Raw genomic sequence first — 22,469 nt, 5'->3', positions numbered from 1 at the left:
AGAGGCTGGGGCAGAGGGGAGTCCTTAAACCATCCGTTGCTGTGAATGATCTTGACAGTTTGGCTGAAAGCCTGATTAGATGGACAATCCTAGTTTAAATGCTCTTTAGTCTTCCTCTTCTTTCTCAGGGTCTTTCTCTTTGTGCCAGACTTGGTGAGATCTTTAACACAATGGAAGCAGGGTGGCTGCTGCAGTGGGAGACACAGGGAGCTGTTGGTCTTTCCTCAGGATTGGAGGTGAAGCTTATCTCCATTTTAGGGCATAAGCTAACATTTTAGGGCAAGGTGCTAACAAAAACACCATTGTGCGCTCTCCAGCAAATTGGGTAGTGGTAGTACTCTTCACTTCCCATCTGACATTGCTCTGATTTGAAATCACTATTTCCTTGGAAGGGGAATCAGGACTGGGCGTGGCAATGGTTGCTGCTGCTTTTTAAATACAAATACTATTATATTTTGTTGCTCTCCATGTCTTGTGTCCAGTGAAGTGACCTTCATACGATCAGTTCAGAATTATGGAATTGTTTCTAAGTAAGGAATGAAAGAACTGAAAGTTTACCCTCCTTTCAAGGAAATAATTTAATGTGAATATTTATTGTGTAGTGTCTGTAAGAGATAGCCCTGTAAGGAGAGCTCCCTCCTGATGAAAGGCAGTGTAAGACTCACCGGTGACCAGCAGTAATTTTTGGGATTTGGTGCAGGGAACGTGCTCAACTCTAAGCCATCCCAGCATGAGTTCTACCTAAAAGGTTCTGGCAAAAACTAAACCAAGGAGTACTTGGGACTAGAGGTCATTCTACAGTAAGTTCCGCAGCAATTCTGAGGATCCTTCTTAAGCTTTTATTTTTGAAAAAATTAAACTTTGAGGTTTGCTCTGATGCTTTTTAGGTTTTCTGTTTGGGTTTTTTGGGTTTTTTTTTTAAGTTTGCTTTCTTAGATCAGGACTTGTATACACCTGGTAGATCCATTAGCCACCACACTTTTTAAATTGCTTTATTTCAAGTCCAGTAGATACTCCATGTTTGTAACTTACCAAAAATAATAAATACTACTATAGTACCTCCTGCCTCTGAAATATGTTTTTGTAAAAGTATGAGATACTCATATTGAAGTCACTGTAGGAATTACTGCAAAAGGGGGGAAGATCTTGTGTAATTATCCTGCTACAGCATCTGCATTTGAATTTCAGGAGCTAAAGACTGGTTTACGGCAACATTAGGGTTGAAAATTAATAGATGAAGCTTGAGCCATTTTTCTTTAGCTGCTGTCAAGAAGACTGAGGTCCACTTTAAAGTAGACATAAGGATAGTATTCTTGGTTACTCAGTTGTAGACCAGGGATGTCCATGCCAGGCTGCAAAAGGAAGCAATGTGATTTAGCAGCAGAAACAAGCTTGCACAGTTCCAAGCAACAATGGTTTGCTTTTATGCCCCTTTCCACAGGTGGAATGGAGTTTTACATTTGCTGTGCTAAAAGGGGGGAATTTGCCACTGAGAATCTGGGGGTTGCTTGGTGGTTTTGGGCTGCCTAATGAAGGTTAGCATTGAGAAGTCAGGCTTGGTTGCAGCTTTATGAGCATGTGTAGTAGCACTCTTGTGTGCTTCAGCTCTAGACCAACTCGGTTCTTTCTCCTCCCTTCCTGCACTGCGAATCCCGCACTTGCTGGTTTTAGGCTGTTCTAATGCCTAGTGGTTTATCCTGAATTGACTGTACAATCAAGTTATGGAAGGGAGAAGGTGAGTGCTGCTGAAGGTTTAAACTGAGGTATTTGGTCAGTAACAGCCTTTTTCAGGGGCTAGAGGTGTCACAGCCCCAGCATTTGCTTCTGGATTAATTTTCTTGCTTGTGTTGATCTGAACATAATTAAGCAGATCTGTTTCAGTCCAGTGGCTATAAGCATCAGATGCTTCAACAGAAAATGTAAGCAATCTATGCATTTTCATTGTAATCTGAGCCTGTTACCGTAATCTAATCTGTAACCACCAGGGATTAGAGCTGCATCCAGCAGCACTGCAGGGTGTGTGGAGATGTGTGCCTTAGCCCCCAGGCAACGGAAGTATTCATCTGGCTAAGCTGGCACAAGCTACAGCATGTGCACTTGCAGTCCAGATACATACATCCATTATACTTGCTGCTGCAACTTCATCCAGGTGTTTGAAGACCACATTCAGGACATCTCTCAGCCGTTTTACAGACTTCCTGTTTGGCTGCAGCAGCATTGCTTGGAAATTCACGGGGAGGCCATACCTTGGAACACATCAACATACGTGATCACCTCTTGGGCAGAGGCACACCTTTCTGCTCCTTCCCTTCTCCCTCTGCCTCCTGGCATGCTAGCTGATGTTTCACTGCAGAAACAACCTCAGTGGTGGTGTGTTGCCTCTTTACCTGAAAGCATTTCCTTTTTGATGCCAAACCTCAACTAAACAGTGTCTTTCTGGTTTTCCCTTCCTTGAAAGTGCCCCCACAGAACCGTTTTTCATCAGCTTTGAATGTCACCATTTTTGTGATCATCTCCGTTGTCTCCTGTGATGAGCCCCTGGCGCAAGGTGTGTAAGGGATGTTCCCTCCCACAAAGACCTACCCCAGGAAGAGAGCTGTTATGTTTTGACTTCTGCAGGAATGTCTGCCAGCACTGGCTGTTTCCCTGCTTACCTCAGGACAGATTCAACAAAAACCCTCAAGGCTTTCACATGGATCCAGGCTACAAATGCTTCGCTGAAGTTCACTTTCAGCCAGCGCAGCAGTGGGCCCTATGAGAACAGATACAACAGCGTTGTGATCCCTTTGCTCTGTGAAGCAACTCCATAGCTAACCCCACTTCAACCATCACATGCTAGTGAGATTGTCAGGCAGCTTGTTAGTGGTTTCCAGTTTATTAGAACCTGGGTGACCTCGGGGAAAGCCTCTGTCCTCTGCCTCAGTCATATGGGCTAAATGGAGCTCCCAGAGACTGCCAGAACTATAAAGCCATTTCTGAGTGGGTTGCTTAGGCATGCCAGTAGCAAAGGATGTCGTTACATGGGCTACCAAGTTGACGTGCTACTTACATATTGTTGTTTCTTATCAGAAGCTAATTTCATCAGCTCTTCCTTTTCACATTTCAGTTCCTTCTCATCAAAATAAAATTCTCGAACCATGAACCTGTAATCAAATGACATTTGCTCTCACGAGCCATAGTCCAAGCAATATGCACGCTCACCTAGAAAAGCAGGTACAGGGTGTTTCAAAGTTGCTAGCCATTTAACCAGTTAAAGTGTGTGGAGGGTGGGAGTTGAAGTCACCCCAAGAAAGGAAGCTTCCTGCTGTCTTAGCATGAGAGCAGGAAGGACAATTCCAGGATCTGTAGTTTGGTACTTAAAGAACAGAGTCAGTGATTCTGCTACCACAGCTCCTTCCCACCCTGCCTTCTCCACGGCTTTAGGGCCAGAGCAGCCCAACCAGTAAACAAGTCCCAAACCCAGTGGTGGATTCAGTAAACTGCACACAGAACAAGCTTCCCCTTATCCTCACCACCGGTCTGCTGCAGCCCACCCGGCCTAGCAATCAGTGCTTCTTACCTGTTTTCCCTGGCTTTGGCCTTGAAGTCATCCATCACTTTTCTAAATAGGGTCACAGTGAAAAGTCCTCCCTCTGCATCCTCAGCAATCATTCTGCAGGAGGGAAATCACTGTTGTGATTTGACACAGCAAATCCCCCGTGCCTCTTTACCTTCCTATTTCACAGTTCTTTTCATTTATGCTGCTGACCACCACCCTGCTTTTCAAGAACTGCTCTGAACAAAATAACAAACAAAAACTTCATTAGCACTGGCCACACCACCTCCAACATAAAACTCCCATGAGTAAAGTTCCTGAACCCATCGCAGAACACACACATTCTGCCTGCCTGATTTTTCTGTGCTTCCTGGTAACATTCCCCACTTCCCATGCATTTGCACTTTTGAGACGGGCAGTAACAAACACCTTTCTTCTTTCTCTGTGCTTCGCGCTTCTTCCATTTCAGATAACAGCACTGTCGCTTGTTCCCTGGATTGGACCTCACGGTCTGTGTGAGCTGAGCAGTGGAATATTTAATTCCCAGGAAGGATTGTTTACTCCAGGTGAAAGGATAAGTTTACGCAAATGACAGTACACTGAATTATCCTGTTCTGCAGCAGGAAGCAATTAAAGATGCAAAGATAGTGTTTGATCTTTGTAAAAAGTACTTTCCATAAGGTTGTATGTGATTGCACGTGTCTGAATTATGCCTGGATTACTGTAACAAATTGTTTGGCAATTCTACACAAAAAGAAAAGGCCCTGGTTGAAAGTGGAAAGAACGAGATAACGGGAAAAGGGAACAATAAGCTATTGTAAACAAAACATGGATGATTTTTTTTCTTTCATCTGCACTTCACTTCAACAGAGTAATTTCTGATTCCAGTTGAGAATGAGACTGGGTAAATCTCTGTGTTCAAACGGAGCCCTTGCATCAGACAAATGATTCCTTCCAGGATCCAGCAATGTGAGGGGCTGAAATAAGGCAGAGATTTCTGAAACCAACAGGGACTGTTACTTGGAATTTCACTTACTTGGTGGAGCGAGGTACTACCATATCAGAGAGGGATTCATAGGTCTTCTGCCACTGTACATAGCTTGACCTTTGAGCAACACAAAACAAAGCACAGAAAACACATACTATATTATGGAAGCAAAGGTGTTGATAAATAAAGTTAATTAAGCTAATGTCTTAGAAGTGTTGGAGCTCTTCATGCTGGGTTATGTGATCAAGATACATTAAGCCTCTCCTATCCTTTCCTCTCCTAGTCATGAACTAGAGAGATACTTCCTTCTGCGCTGCACCCCCAGTTGTCACTTTGGCTCTTGGCATGAGGAAGGGCCCAAAGCAGGAAGCTGATGGTGGGAAGAATGTAGCTTACTTCCAGGCTGCCACACAACATCCTTTGCTCCAGGACCCCTGCACAAGCCTCCTACCAGGAGGCTGCTTGAGAACCCACTGTGTAACCATTAAACACCTACATCCCAATTCTGTCCTGCTGTGAGTTTGGAGACATCTTTGCCTCTTCCTTTTGTGCCAGCACTACCTTGGCAGAAACCATTCTTTCCCCTTTGCTAACAGCTCTACCTATGCCCCAGCCAGAGTGCTGATGACCTGCCTCAACCTGATCCATTATCGCCTGGATCCGGTGCTTTGGCCTGAAACTCAGCGCCACATGAGCACGTGAGCTCACTATTGCCTTACTTTGGTACCACGACGAGCAGCGTGATAAGATACTCAGAGTTCAGAACAAAGTCTTCTTTATGCACAATGTCTGCTAGGGTCCGAGTCAGCAGATTTCCCCTATGGTGAAGAAGACAAAAAATAACACTAGCAGGAGCCCAGCAGCAGCATACTGGAGGCACTGAGCTGTGGGCATAGTTGCTAATAGCATATACCAGGGTTGAAGAAGGCCAGGAAGAAAGTGGCTAAAGGACATGTCTACACTTCTAAAATGGCCATTTAGTTATTTTTATTGCAACTAAAAAAAGGCAACTAACACTAATGACAGAATATTGGTGACTAGCACTAAGCTAGTTTATGCGCTTTAGGTAAAATGACACTATTCTGCTACTATTGTTTCTACAGTAACGCTGCAGTTGCTTGGGAAGTGCACATCTGAAGTTACGGGTCCACTCCTAGTTACTGCTGCATCTCACAGGAGCCACCTTCTTTCCCTGTGTGACCATGCTTCAGTCAGAGTAAGCAATGGACCTAAGCCATCAAACCCTGGCAAACCTGCACTGCTGTGGACAAGCATGCAGAGATACTTCCCTCAAGGTGAAGGACAGAGGGAGCAGTGGTCTCATGCAAGGTGGGACCTGCAGGAGGGGGTCTCTTCACAGCCTAAGCCCACCCGATCACATGAAGTCCTACCAGTGCTGCATACCTAGGACATGTCGGTGGCTGGGGCTGGCCAGGCGTGGCTGGCAGGCACTCCTTCCCAGTGCCAGGGAGGGCAGCCATGAGAAGTGAAGAAGGACCAAACCCAGTAGGTTTTGGTTTGAGGTTTGCTGTGCCAATCTAAACATTAATTAACTAGCCCGTAACATCTTATTAGATGTTCAGCCCAAGCTAGCTGGCACTGGGAGATGCCAGAGATGTCAGCATTTAAAGCTGGGTGGGGTGGTGAGAGGAAGATAGGCCTGGACCACAAGGTCTCTGTTCATCACTGCTCATGTTCCCCACGCAGGGCTTCTGTCTATCTACAGGAGCTTAAAGCTGATGTGGAAGCTGGAGAGATGCTGCAGGAGTGGACTGGAAATATGAATGAGCCAGAAAAGAGAAATGGGAGTTAATGTCCCCTTGTACCTCCCACTCATGGTTAACCACATGGATGCAGTCTGAGACAAACATGTCTAACACTGTCTATACCAAGCTGGAAGCACAGGCCAGTGGTGCGTGCTGGTGGTGGTGAGGCATGGACACGGGAACTCAGCAGAGAGAGAAGATGTAACTGTGATATGGCTCTGCTGACCCTTATGGGCGCTGCAGTCCCATGTTGAGCAGGTCTCCATAAAGGACAGCAGTTCCTGCAGTGCCAGGAAGGTGAGGACCTGTGTCCAAGGAACCAGAGTAGAAAGCAGTGGCAGATATGAGCATGTGCTGGGCAAGCGCTTGCTCAGCATCATCTAAATTGCTTTAAATTTACTACTTCCTGGAATTTACTATTCTCCCTAGTGATACCCTGAAAAAAAAAAATCCAGGTATCAGCACTGCCATAGGTAAAGACCATAAACACTTGAAGACAGGAGAGAGAGCATTTGGGAAGCCCTGATAGGGCATTGCCTGGACCGACAGAATGAAACAAAATAAAATGTGTGTGTGCTGCTGGTGAGGGATAGGAACAAGCAGGACGAAGAACTGCTCCCACCAGCACACACATGGTCCATTGCACAGAAGTGGGTGTGAGCATGCACTGTCCTCAGTTCAGATGTGCAGTATTCCAGATGCAAACACCATGTGCTGTACTTACACCGTTTTTTTCTCCAGGCTCTGCAAATTTCCTTTAATGTTGTTGTATGCAGCTGATCGGGTCTTTAGGTCTGCTTCTATCTGTGTCACTTGCTAAAACAAAGTAAAGAGAATGAGTCAATTCAGTGCTCAAGGCATTGTCCTTGCCCCCTCCTGCTCCCTCTGCACTTTAACACAAGGACATGGCTGTCAGCCCCCATAAACCTGCCTCACTGTGGCCAAGGGGGAGCTGGTGTCAGAGGTCACCCGTGGCAAAGCCCTCTGCAGAAAGCAGGGTTCAGTTAGCTGTGCTACAGCTGTACCTAAGGAGCAAGTTCACGGTTTCATTTCTTACCTATATTGAACAACACATCACTCCTTTGTGAACAGACTGACAATGTAAATCATTCAATCAGCCTACAGCATGTCTGATTTAATGCCAGGCCAACAATCTCACAAAAGAACTCCAAAATGGAGAATAACATGGCAGTAGATAAAAACAATGAAATGTTATAACAGAGGGGATTAAAGTGCAGAAAGTGTGTCAATGTACTCTAGTAAATCTGATAAAGTGCCATATGCTTACAGATCAGATAGGTGTAAATATATGTACCATTATTATTACAGTATAAATTACAATAATATCAACTGGTTCAGTGCAGGCTTCTGAGCCTGTTCCTGCCCAAACCAAAGGCAAAGCTCTCACTGATTGCCCTGAGAGGAGGGACCAGAAACTGTCAAAAGACATGTTTGCCCATGCTGATATCTTCTTAAAAACTGGAGTACAATTTACCTTTGCTAATGCTTCTGATATATTCTTCAGTGGCTGCTTTATGGGGTATTTGGCCATGTCCCACTCAAACCGTGTCAGGTAGCTAATTAGGTCAACTGCAAATGCAAAGAGATGCATGAAAGCAGATCGCTTACCAGATGGCAGATCAAAGTTTGGGTAGCAGTCCCCAGCTATAGCCTAAGCACAGCTTTGATTAACATCATAGATGGGAGTGAGCCAGAAGCCCACCACTGAGTCCTCACATAAATTTGATCCAGATCAAATCTGCACAGATCATACATCAGATCTAATAATCTTTCCAAACATCCCCGAACTTAGAAGTTGAACCAGAATTTTTTTCTGCATCACACCTAACAGTAGAGAACAAGCGTTACTGTAGAATTGGTTGTGTCAGCAAGACACAGCAATGTGCAGCCATTCTTCTTCACAGGAGAAACAGCTTCATGTAACCTCAATCTAGATTATTGCAATATGCCTGAATTTAATCCTGGCAAGGGCTATCAGAAAAATACTTTGTGCCCAAGACCAGCAGTAATACTCCAGGTTGGTGAGAGTTCAATCAATGGTATTAAGTGCGTAGCTGATGCCACTTCTGTGTGATGCAGTCAAGCACTCGCTAGAAATCAAATTCAGGTGTGACAAATTCCTCATCAGTTTTGCACACACAGCTCACCATCTCACACAAAGCTGTACAGTATTTCTCTGAATGGATAAATCCAGTCACAACATCCAACAACAGAAACTCACAGCAAGGCCCTGCGCATGCAGTCCCCCAAAACAAGGCACCCTCAGACCCTGGGTGCCATGGCTTCTTCCCAGAATTGAGGGGAAATGACACATATGACACCCAGCTCCCAGAAGAGGATCATGGTGTTTCACTTTGAACACCGAGCTTCTTTAACGTGAGAAAATATTAAGGCTTGGTACATTATGGTACCAAATAAGGAATTCTCCTCTAGCAGCTCATGAAATCAGAGAGCTCTTTACCTGAGTCCTGAGAGTCTTTGGGATGCCAAACACACCCCTACATAGTGTTCTTGGTCAGCTTTATGGGATGGGATAAAGCCACACATCCTGCCACAACAAGCAAAGGGGCAGGTTACAGAGTCCAGAGTAAGGCAGAGAGGCCAGAGGAAATGTCACCTGTAGGGTGGGCTTCCTTCCAGACCAGGAGGGCAAACATGGAGAATGCTCTGGGGAAATGGGGAACAAAACAAGCTTAAGGCACCAAGTAAAACGAAGGGCATGCTGAGGCTCAGTGCTCTTTGCTGCCTTGTCCAGAGTTAATTTAGTCCCACATCAAGGTTTGAGCAGTTTCTTGTGGGATGGATTTCAAGGGTGTGGGGAAAACTTTATGAACCAAGATGCATGAGGAGTGTGAAAAGTTGTGTAACAGCCATACTGAAAGGCTGAGGGTACTACCCTGTCTTGTGATACTGAATACCCTTGGCAGGAGAGCACTATCCTTTCCATAGGCTTCTCTCACCCCACAACAGAGTCAGTTTACCCTATTAGATTTCCAAAGCATGGAAAGTCTTATGCTAGAAGGAAACAGGCTTCTTAGCAAGGGATAAACTGCCTGGGAGGCAGAGACTACTGGTATGATAGTGCTCTCCCCCTCTTTCTAAAACTACAGCTGAGTAAACCTCAGCCACATCAAGGGGTAGGGAGGTGACAGGAGTCATAAGGCAAAGATCCAGCCCTCCCTGTTAATATGTGATTGGGAATAGGCAATTTCTCCTGCAGAGGGAGGGTGTGGGAAGGGGCATGACTGCTGCAGGTAGGAAGAGCTATCACAAAGCTCCTGTGCATGTGGTTCGCTGGTAGGGCTTACTCATGGTCTCTGGGCAAAAGGCAGGGAGGTAAAAAAATACTTGAGCCACAGAGTTCACAGAACATTTCCAGCACAGGGTAGGTGACACAAGGATTTCATCTTGCTGCCTCTCTTCCAGGCTTTCTTGCTTAGGCTTTGCTGAATTGGATAAGAATGAAAACTGCGAAGAGCATGGTATTACTGGGCTGAGCGTAGGAACGGTGTATTCGCAGGCTCTTTAAAGACAGACACTGACCTATTTATAGCTGAGGAGATATGAAAGTTCCTTGAAGACCTACACATGCCCTTTCTATCCTTGCATTCCTTGAATCTCAGCAGAATTTAAATGTTAGGCAGTTAAGCATGAGTTCTCAGCCCGCTTCACAAGTTTACTCCCCAGCAGTGTGCTAGCTCTGGTGCAGTTCAGTTCAGCAGGCTCATCTTGGGGATGGCACAAACCTCTGTGAACACACTGGCAGAGCTGAGCTTAAAATGCCATGCAGTCCAAGCACTCTGATGCTCCTGGAATGACACCAGTCACGTACGGAACCTGTCAAGTCACTCCTAGAAGCTTTCACATAGTTACCCATACAGGGAAGATGCTTCCTACTTGATGCAATGCCTCCACAGCTTCCCAGGAACCCTACAGCACAAATCTCTGGTAAGTCTAATTTACTCACCCAGCTCTAAGAGGCAATGTTAAACACATTCCCTTCAAAACAATTATTCAAAATTGTTATGCTTCCCATTTCGCTTTGTTTTGAGCTCATTGTAAAGAACAGAGTTATTTCACCACTTACCAAATCTTAAAACTCCTTTGGGTTTAACATTACTATAAACGGAAGAGAATTTGATCCAAATCTTTGAAGAAAAGCTTTACCTACATTTCACATTTTTTATTGTCATGGGCAAGAAAGCATTTCCTGCTGTGGTGATATACTAAAATTCCCTTTATTACACAAACACACAAAAGAGAGACATCTCCACATGGCTGCTTCTGACTGTTGCCCACTGGGAAGTAGGGGATGTGTTCACTTAAAGTGCTGTATTTTCTAGGACTTTGTATTTTTCTTCACACAAATCTAACCAAACCATTGCTAGACACACAGCCACCATCTTCATCGGTCCCTGGACCAAACTGCTGTCAGGATTACATGCAACTGAGCTAAAATCAGAAAACTTGTATAGGGTGACTTAAACCAAAGTCTGAGTTGGAACAGTGTAATAGTCTGAACCAGGACCATGCAGCATGAAGTCATGTCTTATAGTTCTGTTTCTGATTTCATGACCTTGAGGAAGTCTTCAACTTTAGGGTCCTTTTGCTGACCAGAAAGGGGAGAAGGAAGAATTCGTATAGCAAAGTTGCTGTTGTTTATAAAGAATGACACTGGAGTATTTTAGAGGAGTCCCCATATAATAAAGTTCACTTAATTTTTTAAGATAATAGTAATAATAGATAATCTTGGAAAGGTTCATGGCTCAGTTTAGTATGAGTTGTTTGAATGACCAAATCCAGATAGAATACAGAAATTAGTAACACATACAAATAATTTTCACATCCTTCTATTACAACACATGCAGAGTTAATAGGGAAAGAAACTGGTGTAAAAAGAGGAAACAAGGGAAATAAGCGAAACCTGTTGTTTCTCAAGTCATAGGGATATCGTGATCAAGCTACGAGGTTGTTACTTGAGAAATCCATCGTAACCTGATCACTGTATCTCTACAACCAGACCAAGACTTTTCTCTAGCACTAGTACACACAGATGCATGCTTGTAACAACACTGCAATCACCAATCCTCAACATACTTTTGAGACATTTCATTTTATCCTTTAGTCCTGAAACACAGTAAGTGGGATTATCATATTTGGCAAAGAGTTGACTCATCAAATGTCAGTCTTATGTCATACAAGGAGGACATTTCTAACAGAACTTCCTCCCCATCATTTACTCATACAGGTCTAAAGTACAACACTGCAGACAGTCAAAGGGAGATGGAGTGCGCATTCTTAGTTCATGTAAAAGCATCACTCTACAGGCCTGTTATTAGCATCTGTAACAAATCCAATTTTGTACTTTTCCAGGATAGCTGGGGAGGAATTTAATCTGAAACACACTCAGGGTCTAATTAAGTGTGGGGAGGTCTAGCAACTGTCAGTTTCTCAATGTTAATTTTGTCCGTGACACAGGCTCCCTTTATGGCCTCGAATACCATACTAGATAAGAAGCAGGGAAAATTACTTCATGGAGGTTATAAAAACACTGCATTGACTACTTAGAGATGATGTAGGGGGGCATACTGGAAGGTAATAGGCTCCCACAGTCCTTTGGCATGACAGAAATGCCCCTGCTGTCACTGCCTGCTCTTCTCCGCCACACTACTGCAGGCAGCAAGGGCAGGACTACACTGGAGGGCATTTCCTCCTAAGAGGAGTAGCACCTGTATGTCCTGCCAGCCCCTAGCACAACCTTGTGAGTGCAGCCCTGGCTCCATCTTTTGGAGCTGCTGCCCCACACCCAGCTGTGATGTCAGAAATCCACAGTTAACAACATGACCTATCCCAGCACTGTAGGAGGGAAGGCAAATCGCTGCCAGACCACTGACAGATGTTGTGCAGCCATACAAAATGAGATTTAGCTGCCTGTAAGAGATCAAGCCCATAGAGGGCACAAGAAGGTGCTAGGTCATTTTAGAAGTGCACAAAGATGTCTGCTGCTTTCCTCTTCACTCCTCAGCTCTGTTAGGAATCAGTTCAGTACTAGGTGCCGAACACTGCCCTGGAAGCAAAGTTGGTGCTGGACAGAGCTTCTGCTACCTTTGAAATAAACAGGAGCCAGCAAGATGTGTTCTTTAAAAATGTTGCTGATGGTTGTCCTTTCTAATGTGTGCGTGTTTCAATGCCACATGTTCATTTTCTGAAGCAAACAAAAACCTCATATTCACAGAACCTACCTCCATTGGCCAGAAGATTTTCCTGCACTTTATCTTTTGAGTCCTCCATAACTTCTCCTATGTACTGGGCTATTTTCTTTATTACGCTGAGGTATAAAAAGAGAAGATTTGTTAGTGAAGAAATGATTACAAAAAAGGTTGCCGCAATGATCTGATAAACATGGAGATGTCCAAACAAAACACTTCTAAAGCAAGGCAGGTTAATTCGAAATTCAAATTAAGATAAACCATCTATGGCATATTGCAGAACCAAATGCCTTATTTCTAAATACACTGATCTCTGCAAACACACAGGCAGTAGCATTTCCACCATGCTCTAAACTTCCAGAAGATCAAGATTCAGTCTTCTGTACCCTCAAGATACTCAGCAGAAACCAGAAAGGAAGAAACCCATGTTTAAAGTGCCAAAGGTGATGGAGGAACAAGAGGCAGCATATAGGCAGGCACATACAGGCTGAATATCTGTTCCATGGGATGCTAAATAAACCCCTAGGCTTGCTGAGATAAGGTTCCTACAAAGTACTCTGGAAAATTAGTGTTCTCTTGATGGACAGAGAGAAGTTCCTTCTTCTTCTTCTTCTTTAGGGGACTCTTCCTCTCTTTATCATTGCAGACAAGACACTCCTTTAAGGTGTGGGAGAATTACATTCAAAACCTCCTTCTTCCCGATTCAGAGCAGTGATTTGAACAGAGCCCCTCACTGTGAGCAGCTTGCAGGGACGGTGCAGGGTCCACACTGAGCTTCTGCATCAGCTGTGGCCTTGCCAAGCATTTCTGCAATTTTCAGCTTGCAGACGCAGCTGGGTTTTGGCTCCTTCACAATGCTCAGGAAGCCCAAGGAACCTGGAACAAGACAGGACTCCAGCGCAGTTGGTAAGACTGGTATAGCAGGAGGATAAAGACATTACAGAGAAGGTAGCCAAAAGAAAAGGGTATGACCCAGCAGCTTTTCCCAGGGGACTGAACTGCTTTCATTACTGTGGAGTGCAGCTGGTGGCTAACCTGATAGCTGGGAGACAGTTAGCTCTGGTCTTTCTCCACAGGTATAAATGGTGGGACAGGTATGTGCTCTCATGCGCCTGATAGTCATAGCTGCCCAGGCTAGGTCCCTGCAGCAGAGCACAGCCAGAATGCATGTATACACTGGGACAGAGAAATATTCTCCAGTCTTGGCTTAATTTCTGTGCCTTGCCTTGCATCCCATGAAATGCAAGTGGGATTCACTCGTCCAATACATTCCCCACACAAAGACAGAACACGCACCCTGTGCACTGCTGATGTCTGAGGCGAGTGAGAGGAATCAGATCTCTGTAGAAGCCCCATCGCCTACTGTGACATCCATCAGCAAGCAGCTTTTGCATCCAACCCTTAAACCTCTGCCCTTAAATGAGACCTTGAGCAAGTATCATCCTCAAATAATGCATTATAAAGGGAAAGGGTTTCAGCTAAACTGCCTTGAGAAGTAGTAACAAAAACCCGTAATTGGAGAGAATAACTCCATTTAGCCTATTATTATGGCTTGGAAGACTCACAGATTTTGCTTTTGGAATTGCTGCAATCCCATTAGTTTAAAAAATGAAAAATAGAAAAAAAAAAAGAAAAAGTCCTAACACTCTTTAAGTGTTAACTGTGGGTTAAAAGTTGCCACCAGCTAGGCCTTCAAAATACTGCAGGGAGCAGAAGCCCTGCAATCTGATGCTGCTGCAGAATGTTCCACCAACCAAGTATCCAGGAGAACCCCCGGGGTAAGGGTGACTGAGGGGACTGTCAGCTTCAGAGAGCTCCACATTGCCACAGGGTGACATGGAAAAACACTCTGCCTCCCTGCGTAAATAAATAATAAAAGTATGTGGAAACAATAGATCCTGCAAACTCCTGCCCCTTCTCTGCTGTCCTGGCAGGAGGCAGCGCTGACAGGTTTGCACTGCCTGGCTTTATGGGCAGCTGTGTTTATCCAGCAACAGTTTAGCAGGTAGCTCTTTCAGAGGAGCAGGAACATAAATGCTCCAGTCATTTGAACAGGCTTGTAGCCCTCTGGATGTCATTCGAGCGCTTGGCATTTTAACCCACGAATCACTGTTTAGGCTCATAGCCCTGGGCATTTATTTAGCACAAAATGCTTTTTATGTCCTTGTGGGACACGGCAGAGTAGTGTGGGTTATTCTCTGTTAATTACTCTAATGCATTTTTCTTATTTTTCTACACATTCTTCTTATTTTTAAAACCTTTTGATTCTTCTTGGTTACCCAGACTAATAGGCAAACGAGACAAACAGGAAAAGTCCTCAAATCAGCAGGTTAAGTGCAGGGGCCTCACTGACCCCTTTGCTTGTGGCTATAGCATAGTAAGAGTCATTACTGGCATTAAAGGGACAACTTGTGGAGTAAAGTGGCATTGAACTGTACCATGTTGTCAAGTTAAGACATAGGTAACTAAAGGAGCCAGACAGCCTAGGGAGCTCATACTGACATTTCACTTAAAACTACCCCTTGTGATCTTACACAGATCCTACAGTCAGCCTTTCAGAAGTCCTAATTCTGCAGAAAGCTGGGGATTAGTTAAGCCCTTCTGAAAACCAGCTCTGTGTGATTTTTGGTAGTCCTCAAACCCAGATCATACAGTTGATTGCCCATCTGCTGCCCTAAGTAGAGACATGTTCCATCAGAACAGAGATAACAGGTACTGGCACTATGGCACTGTCTCTCCCCAAATTTGCCCCCATTCCTGCTTCATGAAGAATCTCTGCAGTATGAACCAGAGGCCTGAACATGCTTATAAAGAATTTGTGACAGGTTTTTTGCAGGATCACAATGGAAAAGGGGTTTGGGGTTGGTATTTTTTATGAATTGAATTGCTCTGTCCTGCTACAAATCCTGAAAAATGGTTTAGTTTTAGGTAGCCCTCTGAGGAGCAGGGAGTTGAACTCGATGATCCTTACGAGTCCCTTCTAATTCAAGATATGAGTCGTATTCTTAAAAGTTCAATGTTGTATGCAACCCAGAAGGATCAAATGTGATCATCCTAATACATCCCTGCTATAGCACCAGTAAAGTAAAAAATCCTTTGGAGAAATGTATTCTAGCAGACTTACTTTTACCCAAACTGCCTAGCACAGATGTAAGCAGTTTCTATCAGTGTGTGTTTGCAACTGCCAGAGAAAATCTATGAAAGTATCGAGCATATATAGACAAATCCTTATCGCTCATAGCTGGGGGAAAAAGGCAAAAAGCCCCAGAACTAACATGCCTCTGTTATCAAGACCCAGAACCCCCAACAGCTTATACTTTCATTGCCTCAACAACAAAGTCTACTTTGAGCCATGAAGTATCTTACAACCTGACATTTTCTCAGCTTGCTGTAGTATACTATTCTTTGAACACCCAGGTCAGTTTGGCCCAAAAGGCAAACTGGGCAATGAGCAACAATGAGATCACGTGAGTCTTTGCGTAAATAAGTTTGATGTAATGAGAGTCAACATTCTGGTTTTCAAGAAGTTTAAAAGTCTAAGAGGGAAGAGGTCCAGATTTCATTCAGAACAGCAGAACTGTATTTGGTTGAAAAGAAGGCTCAACAAAACTAGTCTTGGAAAATAAGATCAAGGAAGGCTTCATATTCTGTAAATGCTCAATTTAAGTTTATGGATGGGGTGTTCTTAAAAATATTCTTAAAAATAAATAAATAAATAATAAAAAAATAAAAATAAAAGAACCCTTATAAGTTTCCTTTTGAGAAACAGCTTCCCTCACACTGCCACTCAAACAGATTGCTGTGCAGACAAAACTATCACAGACTTAATTCAGCTAAATTTTAAGGAATTAGCATTCTTTCTGATGACTCCATGACAACCAACAAAAGGGTTAAACAAAGTCAATCCACTTTAGTCCAGTTGTAGTTCAGGTTGAACTGAGTCAGACTGAGGTGAACACAAGGACATACTGTCCCATAAAAACAATGTCTGTTTCTCATTCGTAGGTAGTAAATAAGATCTATTTTACCTTTCAGCAAAGCTATCAAGTTTTCCCAACTCATCTGACAGACCAACAAGCGCATCCAGTGTCCCCACCTGTGCAAAAGATAAGAAGTAGGTGAAAGATGCACAAGTCTGCCTAAGGCTTCTGTTGGCAGCCTTAGGGACACCAACTTGTGTTTGCCCTTGTGAATTCAATAGTTGGGCAGAACCTTATTTACTTGGTGGAAAATAGTAGCAATTCCTTTACCGAGACCTAGGGCATAAAAAGCTTTTTCCAGTAAAGGAAAAAAGTATGTGTAGTCTCCGGAGCATATATCAGTGTCTTCCTTCCTGTTTTCATTTCTGTATCATCGAATTGCATACTCTACTCTTCAACCTGCTAAAATAGTGACTAGAAATGCACACCATACACATACAAACAAACCAGACGTACTAAGAGAAATGAGGAAAGGAGCACTTATTCAAAAGGGAGTCTCTCTCTGCATTCTTTGCTACTACCAAATAGCAAGACTCTCATAAAGCCTTTTCCTCCAATACTGACATCTGCTTTTTGTATGACTGTTACAGTCATAGTCCCATGCTTATGGTATTGCAGTATATTGCTAAACCCTTCTCTTGTAATGTTGCCAGCTCGACATCATGAAGGGTCAAGCTGAAGGAGAAGAATCAAATTTTACATAGAACAATTAGCAGAATATTAATGGGCTTTAACATTAACAGACTCACATCAATCTGGGTAAGGCCCATAGGTGGTAAAAATCGTATCAATCTCAGGGGCACATGCAAAAAGCAAGATTCCCAGACTGAAACATTCATGTGACAATTCAGTCAGTTATTACTTGAGAACAGGCTCCCCTTTTACTTGCATCCTTATGTAACTGGAATAGCTCAAGTTATAACTGTTAACAATCTTTTTGGATTAAAGCCAGATTTTGGATGCACTAAGTGTAGCTTTGTTAAGTGATTGGTGATGATAAATCCCCAAGGAACCAAGTTGCTGTGTAGCTCCATTGACTTTAATGCAGTATATTTAGATTTTTCACAGCCAAAAGTGAAATAAAAGTAAGGTTCAGATCTTATAAAATAAGATTAAATAATCCAAAGATATTAATAATGCATTAATAGTCTTCCTATTTATATGCTGATATGAAGCTGGATAATGTAGCTGAACAAACACACACATCCATTTCCCAAGGAGTAATGTGCATATAGCACTGTTTTCTGTCAGTAGTCTCACTGGCATGGTTCTAGGTACTTGGCTACTCCCTTTGCAGTAGCCATCCAAGATGTACAATGCTGTATGACTTGCACAACCAGGAGCAAATCGCACCTTGAATACAGAAGATTACTTATTTGACTCATCTCACTTTCACTCCTCATATGTATATCTTTGCAACGTGAAGGTCACAATGACACTGAGTTCTTTTCTTTCTGATCAATTTTCAGTTGACTGACCGCAACTCATTCCCAAATGCAATCTTCTTCTACTCTCTGCATATTATCCCAACTGATAAATCCCACATTTAACCCAAATTTATTTGGCCATGGTTAAAAACGCTGGATCGCCCATACACAAACCGATTCCTCGTTTACCTTTAAGTCCGGAATATGGAATTTGCTGTTGCTGGACAGGTTGGATTTAGATGTCACCGTGTTCATCCTCTCCCATGCCTGCAGATTTGTTTTATCTCCCGGGGCAGAAATTAGCCAGAACTCCGACATGATCTAATGTTTTCCCTTCACTCCTGGTTACTGTAAAAACACAAAACAGGCTCGTGGTTAAAAAGAGCCCCACACAAAACAGGCTCTTCCCTAAGAACAGAAAGGGATAGGATGGATCTCTGATTCTTTTTCCAGAAACAGCAGGAGAGTGAGTCAGTCCTGTGTCTCAGGCTGAGATGGAACATGACCTTCTCCAGAATGTCACGGAAAGAGTGCGGCTGTTCCTCCTTTCTCAGGGTTACATCCAGTTTCTGAATGAATAAAACAAACCTTTCTCCTCCCCTTTTCCCTCCCAGCCTGTTCCGTTCGCCTCGTCCTGTATGTCCAGTCCCCCCTGTGGAGTTCAGAGACTTGACTAAACACCCGAAACATGATTGTTTCTGCTTGATAAATATTCTTTCAAATTTTTGGACACTGGTACGCAAAAGTGAGCAAGGTGCGCAAAGACCTCTGCCGAACACATACGCTGCAAAAGGCGCCGCTAGCAAGATGAAGTATTGCTTTCCCATGTGTTTTAATTCCCAGGCTGGATAGGAAGGAGCCGGAGGAAGGCAGGTCGCGGTGTACAGAGGCAGTATCAGCACAAGGTAGGCAATACAGAGAACGCTCGGAGGACAACTACGCCGGTGTTCACAGAGGAGATCAGGGCAGGACAGCGAGCCGCAGAGCCACGCTGGAATCTCCCGCTGCTCTGGGACCTTCTCCCGCGACTTGGCACCCCTCTGCTCTCAGGTGCGACGGGCAGGAGCGAAGATGCGGCACCTGCTTCCCGCGCACCCGGCTATGCCCGGGACCGGAGCAGCGCCGAGGGGCGCGGGGCGGGCCGGAGCGGGGGAATGCTGCCGGTGGCGGGGGGGGGCTCTGCCCTCTGCCCGCTGCCCGCTGCCCGCTGCCTCACCTGCGCGCTGCCCGGCGCCGTCCCGCTGCTACCAGCCCGGTGGCGGCGGCTCCCGGCGGGCCGGCACGGACACGCTCGGTGAGGCTGGCTGGGCCGGGGCGGGGCAGGGCGGAGAGTGAAGGTGGGCAGCCGCTGGATCCACGCTGAAGTGAGCTGAGCGGGTGCAAGCTCGGCCTCAGCGCGGAAAGGGCAGGGCCACCGGGTGAGACCAGCCCCCAACAGCTCCGAATCCTGCTGCTTCTCATCTCTTGCAGCTTCCCACCTTTTTGCTGTCCTTTAAACGCTCATAAAAAAAAACCCAAAAGGCAGAGTCCATTGGTTTTATTAAACGCTGATCTCCTTTAGCAAGTCTGAACGTTTTGGAATAAAGAAACTGTTAGGAAACTCTCGTTTTTGGGACTTACCTGCTTTGTTTAACAAACACTCAAGCGGTGCAGGAGTCCATTTGCAAGGTAGTAATTCTTCCTCCCCCTTGGATGCTTATTCCTTGGTAGAATATAGCTGTGGATTTTAGTCCTTACTAAGTCGTGAGTTTGCCTTCTGTTGCCTTTAAGCTTGGCTAAGATACTGGGAGTATTTCACAGGTCATGTGGAGTAAGTAACGTTCTCCAGAACATGCAGCCAGTTCTCATTTTCCACCCAAGTGATCCAGTCACTGTGCTGTCATACAGCAGTAAGGCAACCTCTTCACTACTGCTGCATTATTTTTGTCCATGTTTCTGCACACCAAGTGGAAATGAAGCCCCACAAGAAATTAAACAGAAGGATGCTCTTGCGTTTCCACAGGATCTGTCCTAAACTGAGAGGATTTTGGGGTGCTGGTGCCAGGCAGATCTGGTCATGCACAGAAGCAAAGCCCTTGACACCTCCAAGAACATTAAATGAATACCCCTAATGGGTTTAAGCTTCTCCAGCACTAGGAAGAAGCATCTGATGGAAGACATCCTGAATCATAGTCTTGGACTTGAACTGTTCCATTTAAATCATGCTTTAGGTAGCTAATGTGCAAGTCATGGTCTTAGACTCTAAATTTATGGACTCTTTAGATTAGCTAAGGATTAATCTTCCTTTGCTTTCACATTTTTAGTGAGATATAAAAAAGCAATACATGTGTGAAGGAGGAGAGTCTCTACTGAAAGCTCTCCAGAAAAAGATTTGTAGCTGAAATAACAATTCTATGGGGAGTTTTTCCTGCCTTGTTTGTTTGTTCTTTTTCCTTTCTAGGCTAGCGTTCAATGCTCATAACTGTGATTATTATAGTTCTTTTCAACCATAGTGTCCTCTAGGACACAAAAAAGGACTTTCCAGAAGTTATGCAAAATAACTAACACATAGATGTGTGTGACGACAGTCATATAAATAGCGATTATTGCCAAATCTTCCTTTTTTCTTGTTCCCTTAGATGATATTTTTTAATAATGAAAACAGAATTCGCTGATGTTTGGATATGCACATGATATATTTCTACCCACAGATTAGTGATCTGAAAGGTGTAGTAAACCTCATCACCTAACAAGGAAGTTCTTTCCCATCTCAAGTACAGTTCTCACTGGATCCTTGCTGCAGTCTCAAGCCATGGAAATGCTTTGCATGATTAATTTTAGAAATCTTATGTTGTCATAAGTATCTTATATATAGAATTGTGTTAGCTGATGCTATTGTTAACACATGAGAAATGTTACTTGCTGCAGTGGCGCTGGCTGTTGGGGATGCTCCTGTACACATGGATATTATAGTGAATAAGGTAAAGTCCAAGCTGAAGAATTGTTGGATTTCTAGATTCTACAATATACACTATTTCCTTCCTAAATATTTTTATTGCAGCAATGTCACTTTTCTTATTTTTCCATGTGGACTCATTTGCTTTGATTACTCATATTAAAATGGAAAATATTATGCTACTTAATGTTTTAGTAGAAAATTATCAAGGACTCATGATGTTAATGCTTAAACAATGCCCTATTGAACGTTTTCTATTATCACATTTTCTGGTTCTACTGTGACTTTTAAATCTTTCTTTCCCCCATGACACATTTTTTTCAGGCTGGATGAAGCAGCAGTGGAGGTGGAGGAGGGAAGCAGCATACAGAACCACATGCCATGGGATATGGAGAGTGTGCTGCGTGCTCTGGTGGTAGCACAGCTACAGCCATTTGTGTCTCCCCTGCCATTCCCCTTCCTGGTCCTGTGTGCGGTGCCATGTGATCTCAAAGTTGTCTAATTCCCTCGTGATCATCATGTGTTTTTCTGCCTCCTTTGATCTATCAAGGAAATGAACCTTAAGTGACTTTGCCTCTCTCTTAGTGTGACATCTCTCAGATGTTACACTAAGGAGCAAAATTCTGCCTCCAAACAGCTATTAGGAGTACTGAAATACCCTGCTTGAAGTTATCTCCCAAGGGAAATTTCTCAAACAGATAACCAAAATTAATTACCTAGAAAATGATGACATTGATACTAATGGGAAAGCTTGTTTTAAGCTTGCAAAACAGCAACCACAGAGCTGTAGTTCTCTATAAAACAATTTATACATCTATCACGTGCATTACCTGTTTAGTCTTCTAGTAACATGTGGGGTTTTTTTTTTCTGTCTGCTTAGAATCTTTCAAGTCCTATTTCCCAGTCATGTGTTTTATTATTATTGTAGCAAGGTATTTAAAATCATAGTCTAAAATATTTTAATGAAGGAACTCTTAAATAACTTGATAATGGATAATAAAATATTATTTAAATGAAAACATTCTATGTAGCTTTAAGATTAGTGCGCAAACTACTTCTTTATCATAATTCCTTAGCTGTGTATCTGCTTCTTAATTATGTTAAAGAATACTGGAATATTGGTTCTTTGCTCTCTCTGTACTGTGAAGTGCAGCAGAGCCTTTCTGATGAATTTATATACTGAATGTGAAATGCTGTTTCAATGTGAGTGTACCTGACAACTAGTACTCATATGTATGTATGTATGTACTGAAGGAGCACTGCCTAGCTGTCATTAAAATCAGTAAAGGCAACATTCGAGTTGCTTATCACCATGTTATTTCAGAACATTGCACTACCACATCTGTGACCAGGTAACGCACACAGCAAATTCTGACACTAGAAACAGAAAGAATAAGCAAGCAAAATGATCTGCTCTTGGCTGAAAGGGCCCTTCTAATGCTTATTGTAGTCAGTGTGCCTATCTGCTCCATGTATATTAATTTGAATGGAAAATCTAAACGTGTATCATTACTACATGCAACAAGGATTCATGGTTTAGTGTGAGGTGTCCCTGCCCATGGCACGGGGGTTGGAACTTGATGATCTTAAGGTCCTTTCCCACCCTAA

The 22,469-nt window shown here is 43.7% G+C and overlaps 1 protein-coding gene and 1 long non-coding RNA gene across 5 annotated transcripts; one reads left to right on the top strand and one right to left on the bottom strand.

Moving 5' to 3' along the window:
* Positions 1–976: 976 nt before the first annotated feature.
* Positions 977–19,297, bottom strand: ATP6V1C2 (ATPase H+ transporting V1 subunit C2). Of its 3 annotated transcripts, none has more exons than XM_065681623.1 (13): positions 19,143–19,297; positions 18,116–18,274; positions 16,548–16,615; positions 12,553–12,638; positions 7,785–7,879; positions 7,014–7,105; positions 5,243–5,341; positions 4,572–4,640; positions 3,560–3,652; positions 3,050–3,143; positions 2,655–2,752; positions 2,117–2,246; positions 977–1,352 (listed from the first exon to the last, which is right to left on the bottom strand). In XM_065681623.1, the coding sequence occupies exons 2-13, from the start codon at positions 18,242–18,244 to the stop codon at positions 1,257–1,259; spliced, it is 1,149 nt and encodes a 382-aa protein (XP_065537695.1). In that variant the 5' UTR covers positions 18,245–18,274; positions 19,143–19,297; the 3' UTR covers positions 977–1,256. The 3 variants fall into 3 exon arrangements, with proteins under 3 accessions (XP_065537695.1, XP_065537696.1, XP_065537698.1); XM_065681624.1 differs by lacking the exon at positions 19,143–19,297 and adding an exon at positions 18,710–19,116; XM_065681626.1 differs by lacking the exon at positions 2,117–2,246.
* On the top strand, positions 18,595–22,195 carry LOC136015559 (uncharacterized). 2 transcript variants are annotated; one of them, XR_010613253.1, is made up of 3 exons: positions 18,595–18,680; positions 18,770–18,831; positions 21,186–22,195. It is a non-coding gene; the product is annotated as an uncharacterized LOC136015559 (long non-coding RNA). The 2 variants fall into 2 exon arrangements; XR_010613252.1 differs by having other exon boundaries at positions 18,770–18,976.
* Positions 22,196–22,469: the final 274 nt, after the last annotated feature.

This window comes from Lathamus discolor, chromosome 5, assembly GCF_037157495.1.
Source record: "Lathamus discolor isolate bLatDis1 chromosome 5, bLatDis1.hap1, whole genome shotgun sequence".
NCBI classification, from domain to species: domain Eukaryota; kingdom Metazoa; phylum Chordata; class Aves; order Psittaciformes; family Psittacidae; genus Lathamus; species Lathamus discolor.
Note: the sequence above shows the minus strand (reverse complement) of the source record. Positions and strands in the feature narration are given on the sequence as shown.

What these genes read in the sequence shown, in the direction of transcription:
- ATP6V1C2 (XM_065681623.1), bottom strand. Translation starts at nt 18,244, where the DNA reads ATGTCGGAGTTCTGGCTAATTTCTGCCCCGGGAGATAAAACAAATCTG. An exon ending in TCCATATTCCGGACTTAAAG is followed by an intron (nt 16,616 to 18,115) that starts GTAAACGAGGAA and finishes TCTTTTGCACAG; the next exon opens with GTGGGGACACTGGATGCGCT. An exon ending in CTGCTCGTCGTGGTACCAAA is followed by an intron (nt 4,641 to 5,242) that starts GTAAGGCAATAG and finishes TGTTGCTCAAAG; the next exon opens with GTCAAGCTATGTACAGTGGC.